At 44.3% G+C, this 24,596-nt stretch overlaps 1 protein-coding gene across 9 annotated transcripts in view; it reads left to right on the top strand.

Moving 5' to 3' along the window:
• Positions 1-23,351, top strand: part of NEO1 (neogenin 1) — a 1,161,518-nt gene extending 1,138,167 nt beyond the window's left edge. For all 9 annotated transcript variants that reach the window (XM_069624609.1, XM_069624607.1, XM_069624606.1 and 6 more), the window contains one exon: positions 18,955-23,351. In XM_069624609.1, the coding sequence (XP_069480710.1) occupies positions 18,955-19,038 (84 nt within the window). In that variant the 3' untranslated portion in view covers positions 19,039-23,351. The remainder of the gene's footprint in view (positions 1-18,954) is intronic.
• Positions 23,352-24,596: the final 1,245 nt, after the last annotated feature.

Below are 24,596 nucleotides of genomic sequence, written 5' to 3'. Positions count from 1 at the left end.
TCTGGTTCCCTTCCACCTGGCAGTAATAAAAAACACCATTGCCGACTCACTCAGCAGGGAGCTGCGCTCGTGCCACGAGTGGGTACTGTGCCAGGATATAGTGGATCGACTCTTCCAACGATGGGGCAAACCCCAGATCGACCTGTTCGCGACGGCGACGAACTCCAAGTGCCAGAGGTTCACCAGCAGTTTCCCACAGCCGAGGAGCATGGGCGATGCTTTCTCGTTCTCTTGGGACGGCCTGTTTCTATATGCGTTCCCTCCATTGCCGTTGCTTCTCCGCCTCATCAACCAGCTCAAGAAGTCCAGGTACAGGATGATCCTCGTCGCACCGGCGTGGCCTAGGCAGATCTGGTTCCCGGACCTTCTGGACTTGTCAACGTCCCCACCAGTCAAGCTGCCGGCAGACGCGGATCTTCCCTCCAGAGAAGGAGGCGCCATTCTCCATCACGATCCGCAGTCGCTGAACTTGCAGGCCTGGCTCCTGCAGCGCTAGAGTTTGGAGGGTACGATATCCCGGCTGATTGCAGAGAGGTTCTTGCAAAGGCCAGGGCGTCCTCCACCCTCAAATGCTACGGACAAAAGTGGAAGAGGTTCTCTCTGGTGCCGTGCACAGAAGATTAACCCTCTGCAGATTACGGCCCCTCAAGTGCTGCCGTACCTACTGTCGCTGGCCAGAGCTGGACTGGCTCACGCCTCCATCAAAATACATCTGGCGGCCATCTCCCAATATACCAGGACTACGGGACGGGCGTCCTTGTGGTCTCATCGCCTGGTGAAGGAATTCATGAAGGGACTATTCCGATCGTTCCCGCCGGTGAAGGCTCCTGCCCCGGCGTGGGAACTTAATGTGGTGCTGACCAGGCTCATGGGGGCTCCATTCGAGCCTACGCATTCGGCGCCCTTGAAGTTCCTGTCGTGGAAGACAGCGTTCCTCGTGGCCATCACCTCCGCACGATGAGTGGGAGAGATCCAGGCCCCATCTTGCAAGCCTCCATACTTGACTTTTCACGACATGAGGGTGGTGCGGAGGACGCACCCCTCCTTCATGCCCATGGTGCCGTCGGACATCCACCTCAACGAGCCCTTGGTGTTACCAGTTTTCTTCCCGTCGCCTTCGACGCCTGCCGAGAGGACTTTGCACTCGCTGGATGTAGCTAGAGCGCTGAAGTTCTACGTGGACCGCACTAAGAGTTTTCGGAAGACGTCACAGCTGTTTGTGAACTTTGGGGACTGTGAATCAAGGGAAGGCTCTCTAGAAGACTTCCATTTCCAGATGGCTCTCCTGCCGCATTATACACTGTCACCGGTTGGCAAACCGACCACTGCCCGGCCGTCCGAGAGTCCATTCGACCAGAGCGATCGCTGCTACCACGGCGTTCCTGTCTGGGGTGCCCCTGCTGGACATCTGCAGGGCTGCTACGTGGAGGTTGACGCACACCTTCACAAGATTCTACTGCGTCGATCGGGACTCCAGGGAGGAGTCCAGGGTCGGCCAAGCAGTGCTGCGCAACCTGTTCGCTTAAGGTGAGCCTTGGTGAGGAGGTAAGAGATGCTTAATGTTGAGTGTATTGCTTAATGTTGAGCCTGTTGCCACCTCCCGTGGTTGTGCATGTCTGTACTGCTATGTATTCTTTTATTCATGAGCATGTGAATCCATGCCAGACCCCATGCTGGAGAAGGAACAAGTTGCTTACCTGTAACTGTTGTTCTCCAGCATGGGTCTGGCATGGATTCACATACGAACCCTCCCGCCTACCCCTCTTCACTTGGTCATACTGCCACTTTACGTGCTACCAAATCTGAGGATGGCTGCCAGAGGCGGGGCTTAGGGAGAGGGCAGTCATTGGCTGGGGGCAGTATGACCCAGAGATCAGTGATTGGTTACTACTAAGAAAGACAGATCAGAAACGAAACTGATACTGATTTTTTCTTTACCGAGCATTCCCAGCCTGACGACGGGGAATATTCATGAGCATGTGAATCCATGCCAGACCCATGCTGGAGAACAACAGTTACAGGTAAGTAACTTGTTCCTTCTTTGAGGACTGAGGCGGGGCAGGGGTCAAGGGGGGAGCCAGATGGTTTCCGAGCAGAGAGAAGGTCAAGAAATGGGTGTCTCGAGATTGGTGTGAACGAGTCGAAAGTGGGTGGAGTCGTTGCCGTGGCAGTAGGGGGGGGGGGTGATTGATAGGGCGGAGGGATTATGTGGCGGTGAGAGGAGGGCCAGTTTGTTGTCAAGTGAGTTTGTTCTGTCGAGAGGAGTGGTGTAGAAGTGGAGAGAGAGCGAGTCGCAGAGTGATTGAGATGGGGTGGATGGGGCTGAGGTGCAGGTCTGTTTGATGAATTCAGAAATGATTTTGTGGAGTTCCTTGTTGCGTTTTCCACGGTTGAGAATTCAAGAGTTGTAGTGGGATTTTGTTAGCTTTTCAGATTCCAGCTTTGTACTGGCGATGGTGCATGGCGAGGTTGGATCTACTCAGGTTGGTTTTACTTTTCCGCCATTTGCGTTCGAGTGAATTCAGCTGTTTTGCGATCTTCACTTCTGGTGTAAACCATATGGGATTAGTACCACGGCGAGTGGAGGATTGGCAAGTGGCGGTTAGTGGGATTAGTGAGATATTGAGTCAAAGGAGTCGATGGTTAAGGGTTCATTACGTGGGATGGTTGAGGGAGGTCTTTGAAGCAGTGCTTCGGCTAGGTCAGGGAGGAATTTTTTAGTTTCTTCCAGCATTTACGGAGGCAGGTGGGAGGATGGTGAAAGGGACAATGAAGTGGTCAGACCAGAAGACAGGTACTGGGGAGGGGGGGGTTAGATGTATCTGGTTGTGGGAGCCAGAAGACAGGTACTGGGGAGGGGGGGGGGGTAGATGTATCTGGTTGTGGGAGCTAAAGATGGCATCAAGAGTGTGTCATCTAGCGTGAGTTGGGTCGTTCATGTGGAGGCGGAGGTTAAGCGCATCAAGGCAGTCGACCAGTGATGGATCATGGGGTTGGTGGGAGTGTCTAGCCAGATAGTGAATTCCACTAGAAGAGTGAGAGGGGTGGTTTACTTGGATGGTGGCTAGAGTCAGAGGTTGGTTGTAAAATGGCTGTCATAGCCGGGGGAGGGGGGGGTCTGTAGATGATTAGGAAGCTGTAGGAGAACGTCTGGGGTAGTGAGTGATAGTTTGACGAGAAACGATTCGCAAGAAGGAGTGATTGTCTGGCAGTCGACGAGTGAGATGGAGAAGTGTGATTTGAAAACGACTGCTACACCACCTCCTCTAGAGGGTCTGTTGAGTGAGATGAGGGAGTAGTTGGGGGGGGGGGGGGGGGAGGGGCGGGGGCGACGTCATGAACAACAGGGGCAAAGTCGTCTGAGAACCAGGTTTCCGTGATAAAGACTAGGTCTGGATGGCGAGGAGGTCAAAGATGCAGTCTGTTTTTTGCTACAGAGTGGGCATTAAAAATGATGCATCTTACTTCGGAATGGGGGTTGTCTTGGAGGTTGTAGCAGTGGTGGGGGGGAATTGAGTGAGTGGGTACGTGGGTGGGTCAGGGGTAGGAGGGAGAGAGAGGGGTGGCAGCAGGATCTAGGAGGTGAATGATGCGGACCGGTCGATGGAGGTTAGGAAGAGTAGGCTGGCGGAGGAGGGGGTGGGCGGGTGTATGCAGGAGGGCAGAGGGATTTGGGACTGGGGATTCAAGGGTGAGTCGCATGGGGTTAGGAATGGTAGGTGTGTTGGGTGAGAAGTAGAGGGGTTGGAAGTGGGTTAGTAGGGTAGGGTAGTGATGGTGGGGGGATTGATCGAGGAAGGAGGGGCGAGGATTAGTGGGAGATTGAAGGGGACCAGGCTAGTTTTCTCTTTTTCCGGGGTTTGAGTGCAGTTGGTGTGTGTGAGAGGGTAGGCGGGTCGGAGGGCAATGGAGATGTGGTCACTGTTCTTGCCAGGGCGAGACGTGCAGTTTTTGGGTAGGGGAAGGGATGTGGTGGATGTTAGTGGGAGTTGACGGGAGGAAAGGGGAGGGGTCTGAGTGGACGGGTGGGTGTTTCAGTGGTGGGAAGGGTGGGTGGGTGGACTCGCGGATAGATGGGATTGAGGGTGGGAGTATGCATGGATGTGGGTGGGTAGAAGGGGCGGGAGAAACGGGTTCAGATGGTTGTCGTGCTATCAGGCTCCTCTGGCTTGGGAGTTGGATAGGGGAAGGGGTGAGATCATGGTAGGGGTGGGATGGTTTGAGATGGGAGGGGGGTGGTAGGCGCGCCAGAGTGAGGCTTTCACCCTAGACCTAGCTGGGAGGGATGGAGTCACGGCGAGGCGCGGGCGGAGTTAAGGCTTGGTTGTAATATCAGAAAGTGTAATTCAGCACAGTGGATTTACTGCACAGTGAATTTAAAGGTTACACACTATCGCTTGACCTCAGTATGTAGTTGCACGATTCAATACAGTAAAGCCCTGGTGGATGCTCAGTGTTAGGGCAGACTTTCTAGCTGCAAGATACAACTCAGTGAGGCTTTTGTGACGACACAGTGAGATTCTTAGGGCACACTTAATGTTGGTGGGCACACTTTCTAATTTTTAAGCTGACCAAAATAAATGGTGGACCACCGGTGGAGGCGCTCAGGTGGATGAGAGAACAAGTCTCCCAAGTCTTAGTGCTCAGCCTCCACTACCTTGGGAGGGTTTGGTAAGCCCAAGTGCAAAAAGCTCCTGCTCGTCACCTAGGTTGGCCTCTCAGAACACTCTTGACACGCCTCTGTTCTGAAAATCGCTCTTAACAAAGGCCTAAAATCAGGAGTGCTTTGGAAGATTGCAGGAGAGATTACCATCTGGAGAGAAAGTGGAGGAACATTTTAAGTAGGTAAACTGTGGCCCTACAGGAAAGAAAACATGTTCGTGTCAGTCTCCACTAGATGGCCTAAGTCAGCCCTCTAATCGCAAACCAGAGCTTAAAAAAAAACGTTTTTAGCAGTCTGCCAATCAGTTTGTCGCCATAAATTGCCAAACTTTCAGTTCTACCCACACAGGGTAGGAATGGCCTATCTAGGGCTAAGGGCTGGTTTAAACCAGTCAATACTACAATAGAGGGCAGAGAGCAGGGCTAAGAGTGAACCCATGTGTTCACAACTGCCATTTTAGGCCTGCCTCGTGGTTTCCCCAAGACCAAAAATGACCCTTAGAAACAATGGCCGAGAGAAGAACTTGAAAAAATACAGTACCAAATGGCTACTAATAAGATACATTGAGCTACTAATGTGGTAAATTACCCCACCCCCTACCCCGCTGAAGCAAAAACTAAATTGCTATGCATAATGATGATGATAAGGAAGAAACCTAGTTCACGTCTTCAGTCGAGTTGAAGAGAAGGTGAAGGTGCAGTGATTGGCTTGGCCAATATTGTTTACAGCAGTTCTCAGATTGGCTCTCTGGCAGTCTCTCTGCTTTAGATACTTGGAACTTTTGGTAGACTATCTGAAATGGCTCTCTTTTTATCCAGATTGGGGCTGCCCAAACCCACCTATGGGAAAATCTGCCCAGAAACAGGACGTACACTGGCTAAAGTATGGATTGGGACTAGACTGTCTGAAATCAGTTTCAGCCAGTTCACACTGAAAGCACTTCTTGGCAGTCCAGAGCTAGATTGCCACAAAATTGCATGCCCTTATTTTCCAGTTTCTGACCTGAGATGGAAGAAAGATGGCCTACAAAGATGGCTCAAAGAACAGGTCTGGTACTAACAGGCCGTCCATTTTGAGTGTTTAGTACACACATAGGCCTTATCGCAGTAAATAAGTGCATGGTGTTCACAGGGCAAAAAAGTTGAAAAACATTTTACAGCCACCATCCTGTTAAGTACACATCCCAAAAGTAACTGGGATGTTATGTTACTATTGTAAAAGAAAATAAAAAGGGATACTGTTTCCCTGCAGCACTCTATTTAAGGTGAACAAAGGGAGACCTATTCCCTGCACTGGTAGCACTACCCAGTGGACCCCAAACCAAATGAGGAAAGCATGTGAGGGGAGACAAAAGGGCTACACCCTAAAAATCTTTCTGACTCCGTCAGAAAGCAGATATGCTGGAAACTCGATTGAAATCAATGGTGTAAAGTTCCAAGAATAAACGTACGCAACACCAATAAAGACCCAACAAAACATCCACAAGTCTGAGATCAATTTTACTTCTCATGCGTACCTTTTTTCTAATTGGTAACATTAGCAATGTAGCCTGCTAACTCAATGATTGTCAAGTTCCCCCACTTCCCTGTTTACTATCAGTGGATTCCAGTTACTATACGAATGTAAGCTTCATCCTTTAGTCGTCATTTCAAGCTCCCTACACTGAAGTCTCCCTCAAGGGGTTAGGCAAAGTTTGTATTCAGTACCCTTTGGGACCACTACACACAACTAGGACTCCAGGTGTAAGCAAAACCAACCTTTGGTATAAGTCTGTACCACCCAGTTTTTGGTAGCAAGCTGAGCAGCCAGGCTTATCTCAAGAGGGAATGTGAGCTTGTAAGGGTGTTAGACAGAGGTCTGTAATTACAAGTATTCAGATAGACACTTATACTCGAGGTTTCTTGGTAAAACACTTATTAATTTATTACAGTCAGTTAGAAAACATTCACTAAAAGGCAATCAATATCACACAAATATACTACAGTACTTCACGCTATCAGGTTCTGAAACATTTAAACTACTTTTAAGTAGGAGCAAAAAGGCATAAGTTACTAAAACGAATAATAGTTACTTTAAAACAGTGCAAATAGTTCACCAGAGGAGTTGATTCAATGCAATAGGTAGGCCAAAGTCAATGGACTAGTGTCTTGTATAGGTAAAAACGGTTCTGGTATTTAAATGGAAAAGTCTTTGCCACGGTTCTCAGAAGTAGTTCAAAGAAGAAAGGTTTGTATGTTGGGTCACAAGCTGACTAGGCCTGCAAGTTGCCAAAGTTTCACGCACTTTTGCAGTGAGAGGCAAGTTCAATCGGTCGGGTTTTCACAGTACCTTATATTAAAGAAAAAGATGCAGCTGAAGACTTCTGTTCCTGGCACTTCCTTCAGATCTCGCTGTTCCTAAGCCTCAGTCGTGGGGACAAGAGGGAGGACGTCTGGAGACTCCTGCAGTGCACAGGGACTGGTCAAAAAGCTGGCAGACTGGCAAATCTTTGATTCTGGTAGCTGTCTTCAAGCACACAAACTGGTGTCATTCTCCCTGGCTATTCGGTTTCCTGCAGCACTCAGAGGGAAATTCAACCAGCTCCGAGAATGGTGTCCAGGAGGCTTATGAGTTGATTGGTCCCACCAACTCAAAGGAAGAAGTCGTCCTTGAAGGGCTTCTCTGTCGAGATGAACTTGGTGATTCAGACCTGCAGCAGGGCTTCACCGGGCAAACCAACGGTCCAGGAGTTGCAGCAACCGTCCTCTTCCAGCTAGTGTTTGGTTCTTTCGTTCCATTGGTCGACTCTGCCTTCCAAGCCAAGAGACTCTCCTTTTAAACAGTTTTCGCCAATTCATTCCAGCCTAGCTGACACTCAACCAGCAGGGTGGCTGTCCTTGCCGGACAGTCAGCCGGCCAATCACACCAGAGTGCATTTTGGTCTCCTAGGAGACTATGCACAGGGAGTTTCGGGCACCTCCCTCACTTGCACTCGGGCCCCAGAGGCGGTCTTCAGTCCTGAAGCCCGCCAAAGGCGTAGGAACAATGGGATCAAACCTGTTTGGCGCGCAGACACAAACTCTAGAAGGACCTTTCCAAAAAGAAATGGCCAAAAAAGACCACCGGGACCTGTTTAAACAAAGGGGGCTCGGATGCCATCTTGAGAAACATGGCTCCTGCGATTTTTCGTTACCGGGGTTCGCGGTCGGGAAAAATCATGGTAGTTGGTTGTAAAACCACTGCCACCAGCCATTTCGATAGGAATGAGTAGCATTTGACTGCTACATGAGTTTCTAGACATAGGGGATTCTAGGTAACCCCTCCAGCACTCTATTGGAAGACAGTGCATGCTGGGTCTACGAATTTAAAAAGACTAGTAAAGCCAATTTAACTTGACATTCTCTGGGGAAACAGTTTATCCCAGAGAAGGTGTTTAAACCTTGGGACAGCCTAAAAGACTTCCCTGTGTCACTGCACTGAGGGTACTGGGTGACACATGAAAAGATGATGCCTATGGAGTTGTCTAAAACTCCATAATCAAACAGAAGAGTAAAACACACATCAAAATACATGAGCGAGTAGGGGAAAAAAGGCTTGCACTCTCTCCAGGTAAAAAAAATCAAGTCCTCAAAATCCAGCAAAGTTGCTGGGGGTCTCTAAGGTGAAGGGAATTGGCACATTTATGAGAATTCTCCCTAACACAAGGCAACAGCCGACCCATTGATTGTGGAAGCACAGAAACTCCTGAACCTAGTGCCAGAACATGTCAAGGGTATAGATTTGTAATACCCATGAATACGTTGGTTGACAATAGTGTACACTTCTCTCAAAGTTCGGGATGGCTTCTCCGACGAATACTTTGTTTCATCTATGAGAACTAGCGCACATGGTAACTGCTGGTTGTTGGATCCCATTCCAGTATTTGACTGAGCTAGAGAAAAGCTTCTTCGGTTTGTGGTAGAGAATAACAAGGCAATCCTCTATTGCCTGGATAGTGTACTTGAGATATTCAACTGCATCACCAGAAGGGGCATGCTTGCTCATATCTAGAGAATTGGCTAGCCCCTGCTGCTTCTAAAGCTCCGTCCCTGCAGAGTTGTGGACACGCTCCTCTCTGGTGTTCTGTGCGTTAGCTTGAATCATGCTTTTAACCTCCAAAAAGCACTGTTCAACGCCATCTTCCTGTTCCAAACATCATACTGTGCTGTCCTGCAGGGCACTTTTTTGCAGGTTTGGACACCTTGTGGTATCCCCACTGGACCCACATACTTTGAAGTGTTGAGCATCACAAACTACTCACAATTAAGGTATGTGTCCATCGATTTGACCAAGGCATTCAGTCATCGGTTGAGGCTGGCCTTGGACTTATGCCTGCATGACGTCTTGGCTCCCAGACTTGTGGCAGGAGTCATACACACTTGGCCAACTACACCACACCCTTCACAATTGGAAATTGTACCCCAACATGGAAATTGGAATGTATTTGCGGTGTTGGACTCCTTGCGTGCGAAGTAAATCTTTTTGTTTGCTGTAACTTGGCATTTGAAAATTATTCCACAAGCTGAAAGGTTCTTGCAATGTTGTTCTAATTGGCCTCATTGGTCTACATTCTGTCTTTCTATATTTGGCGACAAAGATGCATACTTTCATATTTCAATGTTGCCGGCACACAGGAAATACCTAAGGTTCATGATGGAGGACAAATGCTATCAGTTCAAGATCCTTCCCTTTGGCATTGCCTCAGCCCCAAGGGTATTTACAAAGGTACTGGCAGTTGCAGCAGCTCACCTGCGCAGGCAATCTATCCCAGTTTATCCTTACCTCGACGACTGGCTCATAACAGGGGACTCCTTCGGAACATGCCTGTCAAACACTCAAAGGACGATAGACCTCTTCAGTTTGGGATTCTCCATAAACTAGAAGAAATCCAGCCTCGAGCCAAGTAAAGCAGTTTCTGGTTGCTCTAATTCGGACAGATGACCGCCTCGTCTTCCCCTCCAACGAGCGGGTTCAAAACATGCTATTTCAGATCCCTCAGTATGTAGCCAGTTGAGAGGTGACAGTACGCAAGGCCATGCGACTGTTAGGGATGCATTTACTTGGTTCCTCACACACATTTGCGCATGCGCCCCATGCAAGAGTGGCTCAACAGCCAGTGGTGTCAGGCTAGCGGACAATGGAACGATCTAGTGGTTGTCTCTGCAGCCCTCGTTCTCTCTCTGCAGTGGTGGTCGAGGGAAACCCTCTTGAAGGGGGGGAAAACCTTCACCACCCCAGCAGTGGAAGCCACTCTTGCGACTGACGAGACCTTTTAGCGGGGGAGAAGGGGTTGAGCAGGTAGAACAGGGATCTCTGACCCAGAGGGTGCTGTAGTGGGGGGAGTGGACTAGAAACTTTGAAAATAGGCAGGGTCCTTTTCATAGAAGTTGGCCATGAAGGACATCCTCCTCATAACCCAGCCTGTATACTCAGCCGACCATTGTGCCGAGCTAGGGATGACCGATGCTTGGGAGGGGAGCCCTAAATCTTAATCTGTTGGAGGAAGTTATACAGGTTTTTTAGGACTAGCCTCCTGAGATTTCTCCTTATGAGGTGTTTTTTCCTTATGAGGGGCCTTTGAGGACTTTTTCTTGGACTCTTTCTCCCTACCTTGGCTCTCTGAAGCGTGTTTGACAGACTGCTTGGGGCCTAGCACATGATTTGACACAAAGTCGAATTTCTGGCGCGGTCTGAACCAGAGCCTAGTCTGCAGATGAACAGCCCTCGGTGGGAGTTTTTCGCGCAATGTCTGTACTGTCCTTCAATGGTTGGGATCAGTCATGCAGCAATCTTGAGCGAGAGTGCCTAGAGGACAGAGTTTCTATGTACCTTTCCCTGGACATCATGTGCTGCCGTCTGCTCGACACGTGTGTCCAGTCTCGGCCTAAGGTTGTGTGCATAGTGGTGGATGAAGTGTTGCCTCTTCTGCCGCTGAGTGTTCTCCCCATAACAAGCCCGCCGGCTTGTCTTCCGGGGTCAGAGGCCTGCGCTTGGGTAGCCAAAGCCACCCCATTGCCTTCGCCGTCAAACTGCGGCATTGCTGCCATCACTGAAAGTCCCTTCTATTTCCATGGCCTCGAGTTGCCTGGTGTAGTGGGCCCAGCGTTTGGTAGATCAGTTCTTCAAAGTCTTGGGCTTGAAGAGCCTACACGCCTGACAAGAACCCTTGGCATGGTCTGTTGGGAGACACAAGTTACAGACTAGGTGTTTATCAACCCAGGGACTTTTTCTGTTGCATTTGGGGCAGAATTTAAAGGGGGTCTTGTCCATAACGAAAAGATGTGGCAGCTAGGCGAATGTAGTGCAAAAAAAAGGTCATACATTCAATAGTGAACCCCCGCCTCTCCCCACTGCTTGGGCCGAAGCCCGTAACGGCCTTCCAAGGCCGAAACGGATCCATCGCTGAAGTCTTTCGACTGTCATTTCTCTTGTCCTTCACCAGCGTCTGTATGTCGATAGTCGGTGATATAAAGGATAGAAAGAAGGAGCTATTGGTAATTAGGTAAACGTAAATGCTTATCAGCTGGAAGAGGAACTCCGCTCTAAGCGTCCATCTAGAATGGCGAAAAATAACAATGTGAGGGACCTTGAGGCGTGAGGGTTCATGGGTACAGTGGGCGTCACACTAGGTATAGTATTACTGGCACGCCCTGTCGACGTCCCTTTTCGAGTTTCGAAAACAACTGTAATACTCTGCAGCTTCCACTAGTACAAGCATCAGAAATATGATTACAGTGAGTAATGTATCCCATAATCTCCATTTGAACCCACCATAACTGTCTTGGTGTTGTGAAAACATGGCCAAATGCTCCAACCACAAGGCTGTTGGGATGATATTGCACCGATGATCCTAATAAGGGTGAAACCAGGTATGTAGTTGTCCTGGCAGCCTTTCAAATGTCTGTCTTGGGCTGATTAAGCTATGTATAAAGTAGCACTGCCCTCTTAGACTAGACTAAGACAATTTCCTGGAGAACATTTTGCATTTGAGCTAAGTTGCATGCGCAATGTCTTGCTGTTGTGGCTTGTGGAATGTGTGACGTGGATCAAATGGATTTTCCTATTTTCACATTTCAGGTGAAAGGTTTTTGTTCAAACCTTTTTAACCCCATTGTAACTTTCTTGGTGTTGTGGAGAGATATATATCACCCCTGTAATTCAGAAATAGACATATATGTCCCCTTACATCTGAATTGTTGGCAGACATCACAGGACTTCCCTGGACATTCGGACTGTTCACGGATGTTGGAGTTGAAAAGCCACCTATTTTGTGTTTGCTTTTTTAGGCATATCCCATCCCATCCTATGACGCACTTCACGCTTTTCACCATCCAATAAGCGGGTGCGTCTGATGTCCGCCAACATCACGCCGTCCTCTGGACCAATCTGAGGCCCGTCCTCGGAGCAAACAGGGAAGTGAGTCTGCGGACCAGCCCCAGATATCACACATTTTTTGGGACCTTTTTGTTTTTTTTTTTTTTTTTTTTTAAACGACTGGACGGATTTACAGCAAATTTTACAAAATCACGCTTTTCCGACCAAGCTGCTACTTCTGCCGCAAATTTGGTGAAAATCAGTCCAGAGGTTTGGTCTGTAGGCATGAGCACATTTTTTTTTTTTTTCCTTGGGGTCTATGGGGAAAACCACACATTTTGGGACCCCATATAACTTTGCCCCCCCCCCCCCTCCCTGCACAAAACCTCATCAAACCACGCAGAACCGATAGGAGGAGGCATTTTTTACAAAGTTTCGGGAGGATTCGTCCAGGGGGGCAAAGTTATACGCACTCCCATCAGAAGTGGATTACACCGATACACGGCACCAATTGCCGAAAAAAAGAAAGGTTGGGAAACACCAAAAAACTGCCCAACGAAATCGTAGAAAGTAAAAAGCTTTATTGAGGATATGAAGTTTAAAAAAGCTTCCCAATGCTAAAGAGGCTGACTGGCGCTTTTCGCCACACTCCTGTGGCTTGTTCACAGTAACTCCTCCCTGTAATGGGAGCCCTTTTAACACATACAAGCATTGACAAACAGTGGAAAGGTGACATAGGGTGGCTGCTGTTATTTCTGTTGGCCATTTTTGAAAGGGCTCATGGATAACACGAAGTATATGAGCATTATTTTTGAACATGCTTACAGTGAATCCAGCATACAAAGTTGCTAATACATTTGGCCAATATATATTCTAAGCAACAATGCGTAAAACTACCACTGATTAGAGAAATTACCCATGTTCTCATCCACAGTTGGTTTTGATCATTGATCAGAGTTAAAAAAAAATACAATCTGTAATGCACTTTGTATGTCTGCCGTCAATAAACATGTACGTCCTGGTTTGCATTCCATTACATTTTGCATCTGTTCTGGGCTATTGTTTTGGCCATACTGTGGCCATACTCGTATACTGACACATCTAATTATATAATAGTCAACGTTGTGTGTGTGACGGTGATGCTATTTGGATCGCCGACCTAACGTATGTTTAATAATATGTATGTGTACAAGTAATAGCCCAGTGCTCTCAAATGGATATTGTGGCGACATGTAATAGTGTTGGATTTACAGCAGGACAAACACTATGTCCAACTAGTAGTGTCTGAGAAACCTGTATGGATCAATAGCATAGAATTAAAAACCTAAAGTGCAACTGCATGGCGCGAGGCTAAGGCAAATGCTCATAGGATTATATGAATATGCCTTCAGCATGTAATCGTGTGCTGGTGTATTGTGCTAAAATATTGGAAACTCTTAAGTGTCTAATCCGTAAACACATCCAATAATAATAAAGTGACAGTGCAAAAATGAGCAGCATTGTCGTTTGGCTGTATATATGTGCATCCATCATGTAATAAAATGCAAGTGCCCGATGTAACAATGATAGTCATACACAAAATATACACAACCAATGGTAAAGTGCTAACGCAATCTATAAAACAGATCAACACTGTAATAGTGACTGTTCAATACATATGGATCTGACAGCACACTCTGCAAAAAAATTACACAATGCTCACTCGTTACAAAATTACACGGCCCTATAAGCAGCCTTTATGCATTCACACAATGATGAGGCTCCTTTCTTCATCTCTTGATATATTGGCCGACGTCATATTATGTTGCATATTTTGCCCCAAGTCACAAATGTCCATTTGAGTATATGTCACCAGATTGTGTAAAAAGTAAAACAATAACCAAAAAACCATCAGTAGGAGATGGCAAGAAGGAAAGAGAGTAAAAATGTAAGGAAAAATCAGAGGAAAAATCCAAAAAGAAAAGAAGGAAGGGAAAAAGTATGAACTACCTAAACCCCTAGAAAAGTATACAGTTCTTAGTGTTGTGGCCTGTCGGGGTTTTTGCTTTCGAAGTCAATGATATATTTCATTTCTTCTTGTCGCAACAGTTTTTCACTGTCGCCTCCTCTCGGGCCAGTTACAATTTTATAGATGCAAAAATAATTTAAGGGTCTTAGGGTCACCATCATGAAACTCTGAAAAATGTTTGGCCATGAGATGTGTGGTCCTTGTTGATAATGGCTCTGATATTTTGTAGAATGCACACTTTTAATTTACATTTGGTGCTGCCCACATACCACTTGAGGCATGGGCATGTCAGGACAAACTACTAGCTCAGACTCGCATGAGATTTTACCCTTGATTTGCATGGGTGTCTTGAGGATAGGATGAGTATAACTGCTACAATTAAAAGCATATTTACAAACTTTGCATTTACTGCACTTAAACCCATCTCGTCCCCCTAAGAGCCAGTTACTTCCTTTATGAATGTTGTCTTAGACCATGTAACTTTGTACTACTAGATCTTTGATAGAAATAATTTTCGTAGGGTTATGTGAGGGCGTTCTTTTAATAAGTAAATCTTTGTCCACCTTCAAAACCTTCCAGTATTTATTGATGATAATCCTTATGATGGGTGAATGACTTCCAAAGGTTAGAATCAATCTAGTATTATCTTCTGTTATGTCCATGGAATCAGATTTTGATATTATTAACAGGTCCTGTCCGTGTCACGACCTTTGAGATAAGATCTTTCAATGACTTTTTTCGGTACCGTTGTTGTAAGAAGTTGTGGGCTGTAATTTGGCTCGCTAAGTCAAAGTCTTTAACATCGCTACAATTCTGTCTGATGCGAATAAATTGGCCATATGGAATACTCCACAGGAGACTTTTGGGGCATGTGCTATTTGCGTGGAGAGGGACATTAGCACCTGTAATTTTTCTATGAAGCTCACACCCACTTTTTTGTTCCTCAATTTCGACCTTCACATCGAGGAATACAATGGAATGTGCGCTGTGTTCTGTGAATTGCAGGTTTAGGTTTTTAACATTGAGAAGTTTAACAAATTCACGCCAAGATTGTGTTGTGCCATTCCAAATGATAAATAAGTCATCGATATAGCATGGCCATAATATTTTGTGTGTGAAAATCTTGTTTACTTCTGCCCATACCCCCGATTTTTTTCCCAGTTGCCCATCATGTTTGCATGCGATGGCGCAAATGTGGCACCCATGGCGGTCCCCTGGATTTGACGAAATAACTTGTCATTAAAAAGAAACTTTGTTTTCTAAACAAAGTCTCACCATTTCAAGGATCATGGTTGAATGTTCAAAATGGAGAGATCGGGTTTTCAAAAAGGTTTCACAAGCCTTTATACCATACTCAGGTTGGATTGATGTGTACAGTGACACCACGTCCATGGTAGCCAATAAGTATGTCGGTTCCCATGACAAGTCATCAATTTTACATAAAGTCTGTGCCGTCTCTAACAAATGATGGTAGCGTAGGAACAAAGGTACAGAACACTTCATCCACAAATCTGGACATATTTTTGAGGAGTGAACCATACAGTGTCGCTATGGGTCTCCCTGGCGGTCTGATGGGGTTCTTGTGAACTTTTGGGAGGAAGTATATCGTGGGGGTGACTGAATGTTTTGTGAATAGAAATTTCACCATTTCTTCCTCCAGAATACCTGCGTTCTGCCATTTTGTTAAGAAAACGCAGATTTTACTTTCCATTTGTTGAATGGGATTTTTTATAAGACTTTCGTAGCATTTCACGTCATTGAGCTGTCTGTATGCTTCTTTTACATAGTCCTGCTTGTTCATTAGGACTATGTTGCAGCCTTTATCTGCTGGTTTAACTATATATTTGTCCATTTTGCCATATGTCTGACAGAACCTTTTGTTGTTTCCAAGAGAGATTGCTTTTAATGTTTTTTTATTATTTCTCCTTCTTTCATGTTTGAGGTTATCAATAACCACATTGGAAAGTGCCTCAATGTGGACATTCTGGGCACTCAATGGATTAAACTTGGATTTACATTTGAGTTTACTTTTAGATGGCCAGTTAGTGCAGATGCCTAGTGTCTGCAAGCCTGGTATCGCTGAGTTTGTAGGTACTCCATCCAAGGTCTCATCACTTTCTTGTTGTAAGGTGACTAATGTGGTGAGAGTTTCCATATCTGCAATAATATCTGTCTGTCCGTCTGGCATTGGGTTTCTTTTGGTATGTGTTAGTTGCCAAGAACTTTTTTAAACACAATTTGCATACAAAGCTGTCCTAATCCAGTCTTGTCTGCACATAATCATAACCTGCCAGGGGACAGAAATTCAGACTTAACTTGAAAACTTTGGTCTCTTCTGATGTTAAGACATGGTCGGATAAGTTGACAATTTGTTGCTCATTTAGACTTTGCATGATGTTTTCATTCATTTGCCAGAGCGCAGTGATCTTGGCGGAGGGTTGCTGCTTGAACTTGTTGCCCCTCTGCCCCCTCTTTGTTTTTTTTCTTCGCCTCTTCCTCTTGTTGCGGCAGCTGTTCCTTAAGTTTTTTTGTTGTTTGAGCGGCCATCTTGGCATAACAGCCTCATTTCCTCTAAAAAAAAAATTGAGGCACACTGTTGGTTCATAGTCATTTTCCGTAATATCTGATTCGGAAGTAGAGGCTGTCGACTCTTGATTTGCTTCATTTTAAATCCCTGATGGAACCACTGTCTCCTTTGCCTTTTGTCTCATGTGGTCAAAGCGATGTGCAAAGGTGTATACTTGACCCTGTACGTAATCACCTTTGCCTCGTAAAAACTTTTGCTGTTTACTCGATGTAATGTTTTCTTCATATGTTTTTAAGCCATTTTCAATATTAATTTGAAGTTTTTTTCCCTTCTGCACTCTCCTTGGTGTTAATTTCTCTTCAAGCTTCCCTGTTTGCATGAGAATTTTGGTACGATCACTTCCAGCATACTTGACTAGGATGCGTAAAAAAGTATTTGAACGTTGATCAGAAGCATCCCCCATTCTCTCAGCATGATGGGATCTTGTCCCTCGAAGGATGGTATTGTTAGAATTCTCAATCATCGTGGAATCCTCCCCACATACAAGTAGTTCTGTAGGGAATGTTCTTCCCACCATTTGCTGGTTTCTCTTTTCCGTAGTTTTTCCAATTCTTTCAATAGTGAAATCTCATTGTTGTCCCTTGTTTTTTTCTCTACTTGCTGTCTCTCTCTCCCCTTAGCTTTCATTGAACAGGCTGGCTGCATGCTCTTTTCTTGCAGCCTCTATACTAGCTTGGGAAGCCATGGGTTGTTTATAATTAAATATGGTGTAGAATTCCCAGAGCACAAGAAGTGCTGAATAGTATGGTGAATCCAAAGGACATGCGCGCGTGCATGTGAAGGTCACTTATTTGCACATAAGTGTCTGTGCAGTGAGGCAAAGTAAAGAATAGCACATGCAGACACCCAAACCGTGTTCTTTCAACGCAACAGTGAGCGGGTTAGAACACTTACCCCCCCGCCCCCCCCCCTCCCAGTGCTTTCCGGCTGCATCCTCCAACACTGTCAGTTTCTGCTGGGCGGCAGGCTCCTTCCAGCTCTCCGTACGTTGTGGGTGAAACACAAGGAAATCATTGAAGTGTGCGTTCTTAGCTGCTTCCAGGAAGCATTTAACACCACGAGGCGTATTGGAAATCCAAAATGCTTCCGAACGCGTTTGAACAATTGTTCGCTGGTGCTGCTCCATGCTGCAACATCCTCAGCGTGTATATGTTTCCCAAAATAAAGGCGACGAAGCCTCCATTCTTTGGAGCTGCACTCCCATCAAAAGTGGATAACACCAATACACGGCACCAATTGCTGAAAAAAAATAAAGGTTGGGAAACAACAAAAAACTGCACAACGAAATCGTGGAAAGTAAAAAGGTTTATTTAGGATATGCAGTTTAAAAAAGCTTCCCATTTTAACACATACAAGCATTGACAAACGGTCAAAAATATACTATGTCCGTCTAAAATATATATATTTCACTGTCAAAACAGTGCAAATAATGCAAATAATTTAAAACGATAAGCACACTATTACATAAATCACTCCATTAACAAATCCATTATAAATACTGTGCATATAATCACAATTGCACCAAATACTTTAAAGCCAACACACCCTGTCAAACCTGCGCTATAGAAATCTCACACTAGAAAAGGTTACTTGTTACCTTGAATGATCTTCTGAAATGCTCCTAAGATCATACAATTTAATAAAACTTTAAACTATTCTTCGAGCATGCGTATACTCGAGCAAACTCAATCTCTTTAGGCTTCTAATATATTGTAGGATTGTGATTATATGCACTGTTTTTATAATGGATTTGTTAAATGATTGATTCATGTAATAGCTTGGTTATTTACATTACTTGTATAGTTTTGACATGGTCGCAATACACTGTCAGTATATATTTTTCTCAGAAAATATTTTCAGCTGTATAAAGGGGCATAGTTCATATACGTTTTCAAATGTTGGTTTTAATAATACAAACTGGTGAAAATTAACAATCTGAGTTGGGTGTTGTCTAAGAGCATTGTTGGTAGCAAATACAAGTCATGCGTGGATCTTATTACTGAGACACCCCTATCCCTAACTTAATTTAGTAAACAAATTATAAAACTTTGGGCCAGCCACTAGATGGCAGACTGTTATGGAATGGGATTTAAAAACCCATGCAAGCTGAACAATACCATTATTGGTAAGTAACATTTTTCATAATCCGTACTAATTAATTGCACTTTTATCTAATGCCTTCTCAACTGATACTGCCATATTGTGGATCGCATCCTTCTCGCTTTGAGTGTTTCACATGTACATGCAACATTGTTTCCCAATGGCATATGACTATAGACCTTTAGGTTGATACTGCAGTGCACTGTCGTCTTGAACCTTCTTCACTTCCTTTTTTTAAAATTCAGTAATATTGTTCTTTCACAGAGCTATGAGCCTGATGAGCTCACCAAAGAGATGGCCCACCTGGAAGGGCTGATGAAGGACCTGAATGCCATCACCACAGCGTGACCGCTTAAAACGAGAGATCACCCTGGGACACTAACCCAAAACATATGGGCTTAAGGAGTGACTTTTGATCACTAGGAACTGTACAGAGAAGGACAGACTGGAAGCTAGCTGGTACTTTCATGCCAAGTCGTTCATATTCCTGTTGAGGAAAGACTCTCCTGCCTGTCGTAAGGCCTTGCCAGCTGCGATCCGTCCGCCTGCTGGGCACAGGGCTCGGCACTCTTCAACATTTAAAGGAGCGCCCTCCATGTCAGAATTCGGTCCATCCGTCTCTGCTGTGCTCACCACGCCTTTCCAGTGTTGGACATTTTTTGCATATAATGTACAATTGTACTTGCGTGTTTTCACTTATTTTATTATTATTTTTTTTATATAAAAAGAAAACAAAAAAAACGTTTTGTGCAACTTGGAACAGGAGAGAGATTTAAGAGCTGGAGCTTTATATTTTCCTCCCACCGCTAGTGTTCCCAGCAAGTATTTCACTCCTCCTTTCGCTGCTGTTTTTTTATTTTGTTGGGAGTGGCGATGATGTAGTTGTGTTCCAGGGAGGTTCCTCTTTTCCTGCAAACATAGTGCACAGCCTTCCCTGACATTCTTCCAGGACAGACATCTTGAAAGTACATATTGTTACTGCCTGGCTGTTCCCTCTCCCAGTGATGGCCCACATTCTAGTCGGGAGCTAGGGGACCTTTGTTGCTGTTAATGCTGGTTCAGTATTCGTGCCATGGGGAATCTGGCGAGAACAGGAGTGAAGCTGGTGAATATTGCAAGCTTTCCAGCACATCCCAGGATCATTGCATTATCCATGAATACATATGACCGATGAAAATAACTGTAACCTGACCTTCACTTGTGAAATGCATGTTAAATTTCTTATTTCTAAATCGGAGCCGATTCTTCTTTCCCATTAGTAAGTGTAGGTATGAGGCTGGAACTGTTTGAATGGAAGCAGTTGATCTGTTTTTTTTTCATGAAATGTTACTGATACAGCATCAATAATCCTCTTCACATAACCTATCGGATCTTCAACAGTGCAGCAAATGTGGATGTCCTTCAGGCTCCATTTCTTTAAAGCTCTTCAGTTCCCTTAAATATGAAAAGCAAGGATGGGTGAAATTGAGGGAAACGCCAACTATTACAGGTTTTCATTTCCCATCCATTGCATACTACATTTTGCCATTTAATGTTAAGCAGTCACCCAGCTGAGAATTGGCACTAGATCGGGAGTTTTATTTTTATTGCCTGCCTTTTAGCACCATGCCATGCACTAAGTCCAAACCTGAATCACTCCTGTTTTTAAGACTGAGGGTTGTAGTTGGTCATTGATAAAGATCTCTAGTGGGGAAAAAGCTTAATGGGCGATTTTTAAAATCCAGATATTTTAGCTTTCAAACATGAAGGTCAGACTTAAAGTAGTTGTAGAGACCTGTGCATGTGTGTTTGAGCAAGCAATCTGATGTCATCAGTAGGATGTGCTAGATCGTATGGTCTATTGCCAACTCTGTTCAGTGATTGCTTCTCTTGTGTCGTCCTTTTGCCATACTTTGCGTTGGTGCTGCAGATGATCATGTCCAAATATATGAAGAAAAGTGTGGCTATGGCATTAGAAAAGAGAACTCGCTGCCATGAGTAACTAAAGTATTTTGTGAAAACCCCATAAACCACTGCTTGGTCCATCTGCCAGAGGTGCCCATCAGTGACTCACCTGCCTGCATTGTTCCATCCTAATGTATTGCTTTTCTTTGGTAATCGATTACATCTGTGCTGTTAATGGTACCAACGGTTTTTTGCATGTACTACAGAGCTTACAGCGCTTCTTCATATTCTTGCTTTGGGCTTTTTTATTTTTCCATGATGCCAATGACATCCCTCGGGGAGCCTCACCTAACAGTGCCTGTTCTAATGAGCACCTATTCTCTTTTCAAGTATGCCTTAACAGTGGCCATTAACTTTAGTTAATGCTTTTAATGGTGCAAAATTGAACATGTCTCTGCATTATCATGTAAGACTACAAAAGTTGTTGCTTGTGTTTTAAGAAAGTATATGTTGGAACACCATTTGACAAGGATTGCTGTGTACCACAGGTTTACAAGAACAGATATCATTGTAATTGGTTAATTTACTTTTCTTTCGCTGCCAATTTGATTAGGCCAATCCCCCAAGATACTGTGGAAGCAATACTGTACACTTTGATACGGATTTTGATCACGTGCCCATCTCCTTCATGATCTGCGAGGGTGTCATTTAGGTCTGCTCTCCCCCAGATAAAGCATCATCAAACACTGTCCAGGGCTCAGCATAGAGGGAAGATTACTATAAAGTGAAGAGCCCTGCATGGAGGTTGGCTTGGGAGCTGATCTCATTGGCAGCGTTAGAAGCTATTGGAGTTACTTAAGTGACAGAGATGGCAGCTGATACTTTGAACCTGACAACTGGCTAGTACTGTTCTGATTGTGCTGGAACTAAACTGTGCTATTTCACCTTGGGAGGGGTGGGGGACTTCAGTAAACACTTTATTGAGCACCATGTTTACTTTGCAGTAATACATCTGCAAACACTTGCATTTAACTATGATGATGTAATCTGGAGATATTAAACGCCACACACATGGGGCCTGATTAAGTGTTTTATAATGGCGCAATCCCATAGCAAGGGCCTGATTCACAGAGCATTTTCCTATGTTCGCTCGATCTGTGAAAAAAGTATTAATTTGGAAAATATATTGGAGTACACGAAGTGATTTGCAGTGTTCATGGTGGCATAAATATGAACTATGGTTTTGCCAAACAACTTTCATAGGGTTCTACATCATTCCATCGGCCATTTTTCTTTTTCTTTTCACTGCATTTTTTGCTGCCCGTTTCTTTGCGCAAAAACTCAGTTTTTTGGGGGTGAGGTTGTTGCCCCCAATCCCTCCCTTACTAGCTACTAACAAGCTAGTCCCCACACACCCTACCCATTATATCCCTTCACCACCCATTTTTCGATGTTTTTGCAGCAAATAAATTCGAGTCAAAATACTCAATGCACAAAAGGGTGATGAAATTAGCGTTGTACCCTTTCATAGCTTATGTGCAACATGACCCTGTGCTAGATTTCAAACCATAAGAAGTGAAGCTCTTTGGGATCAATATGTGCATTGGTGCACAATTGTGGAATGGTTTCTTTCCCCAGTTAGTTTACCCTGTGTCTCTTACCCGGTCACAAATTATTCCTTCCCATATTATCATTGCAATAACTCCAAGACAAGCAGTGGGGGAGGGTGCAATGGATGCTCTGCACTCAACGGAAGAGTGTACCGCCAACTCATCATGTCTTTCCTGGTCCCAAAGAGAGAACTCTTTGGATTCAGTATTCTGTCTGCTGGTTCCTTGTGACTGTGCATTACAAATGGAACCTTATGTTAATAATGCCATAAACTGGGAGGGGGAAATATTTTTCATGATAAAGCAACTGTTCAAAGTTGATTTTGAAGTAGAACGACTTGTTTCTTCGACGTTGGTGTACAATCTGTATTGCACTTTTCACCTTTTAATGAAGCGATTTTCGTACATATCCAGTGATTTTGAAATGTGTTGATCATGTGTCATCACGAAGCTGCCTCCATGGCCGTTATCCTTTACATGTGTTTAGGAATCTGTATGTTTTCTTCCGATGCAAAAGAGGGCATGAGAGGACTTGTACAGTAGCCTCCTCTGAAAAAGGCAGTTTCGATTGACTTTTGCTTTCCTGTAGTGTTATAATATTCTGTTATACTCAGTGATGTTTTTTTGATAACCTCATGTTTATTATTTAGTATTGGCGAACCAATACACTTTTTTTTTTATCCAATCAAATTGTTGGTGTCCATTTGTTGCTTGTTCAGACTTTAAAGGCAGAGACTATGAAAAGGTATCAACCAAAGTGTTCTGCTTGTTTGTGTAGTGAAATAAGCGTATGCCCAGAAAATCGGGTTATTTTTAAGGGTGTCATGGGTGAGAGATGTAAAAACCACTATGGATAAGATACCTTGAAACGTAGTCTTGTAATTCTAAATAATCGTAAGTGATTGTATAGTAAGTTGCTTTGTAGAAATCATGATTTGAAATTGACTCAACAGCCAACAACATAACCACTATATAACATATATTCCAGATCTGGATTTATAAAAGTTTCAAGAATAACTTGTATGGGAGAAAATAGATAAACTAAGGAATTTAAAGTTGAGTTTATTCTGAATAGTTCAACACACCAAGCAGACAACCAGTGGAGTTCAATGGAACAGTGAAAAACTAAACGTTTTAATAAACTATAGTTATGGTTGCTTCTTAAAATGACTCGTCTGTGATACAGGTGGGCCCAAATCCAATGCATGAAGATGTTTGACAACATATTGCACCTAATCAATGCTTTGATGTTATGGCTAATCTTATAAATGACTGAATGACTATAGCGTGTACATTTCCTGCCACCGTCTGCTTACAGAATGGATTGGAATAGTACAGCCACTTCGAGTCTTGTAGAAGGAAACCTTTCCTCAAACTTGATTGTCTATAATTTAATTTCATGTAGGGCAACTTCAAATCTAGTCCCAATATCCAATTCTAGGTAGATGAGATGACAACCTCATTACCAAAGTAGTCCAGGATCCAGAAACCGATGGGTCATGCCCATCTCTGGACCACAGGCACTTTTACATCAAACGTCTGCACTTAACTAGGGAATTTAGAGACCAACATTCAAGACTGCAGGCTCCATTCTTTTATATTCAATAGCAATATGCAGAGTTTTCACACAAGAGCAAGACCAGCAAGTGTCGACCTGAGTCTGTTGCAAGAACCAGGTTTGGTTTAATGAAAAATACTCCACACCCTTGATGCTAGTTATGATGTTCTCTTGGACCCCTTATTTGTCTTTGCATTATTTCCTGAAGATGAGCAAAACTTTGACAGAATACTCTCCCAGTAATGGAGAAGACTGATTGTAACACACTCTATTTGCTTCTAAACATAGTAAAATAGGGCATGAAAATGTCTCTCCACTTACTTTGACCCTAAATAGTGAAACCTCTGGGGAACATGCCATGGGCAGGTCTGCCTTTGACCATTTTGCGGTTAACTAGAGAAGCTTAAATGTATCACTGTGAACGATCAGGCAAGTTTATTTTAAAAAAAGCAGAAATATCACTTAAAATGTCAACAGACTTGGGCTATTCTGGTTTGCTGCAACTTGTGTACTGTATGTGTAGGAGCTACATATAAGTACCCTCTTCAATCTTTGGAACAAACTTGACTTCTGCATTGAGCGATCCATATTGAATCTGATAAATTCAAATCAAGAGAGACCAACATCAAAGTATAATTGTTATACTTATTGACTATTAATTGGTCAGGGTCCAGCTGTCAGCAATTTTAATTGCCACCAGGGACACCTGATGATCCTCAGCATTGTCAAAATTGACTGATCCAATAAACACTTGACATAGAAGTACGTTTCAACACCATAACCTTGGTTAGTTTAAGAAACATGCCTATGAAGAAAAGGGGGATTTTCAGAACAATACATAATACTAATAATGC

Source organism: Ambystoma mexicanum, chromosome 11 (assembly GCF_040938575.1).
Source record: "Ambystoma mexicanum isolate Mex_15411 chromosome 11, UKY_AmexF1_1, whole genome shotgun sequence".
Lineage (NCBI taxonomy): Eukaryota > Metazoa > Chordata > Amphibia > Caudata > Ambystomatidae > Ambystoma > Ambystoma mexicanum.
The sequence above is the reverse complement of the archived record's forward strand: the minus strand, read 5'-3'. Positions and strand labels throughout refer to the sequence as shown.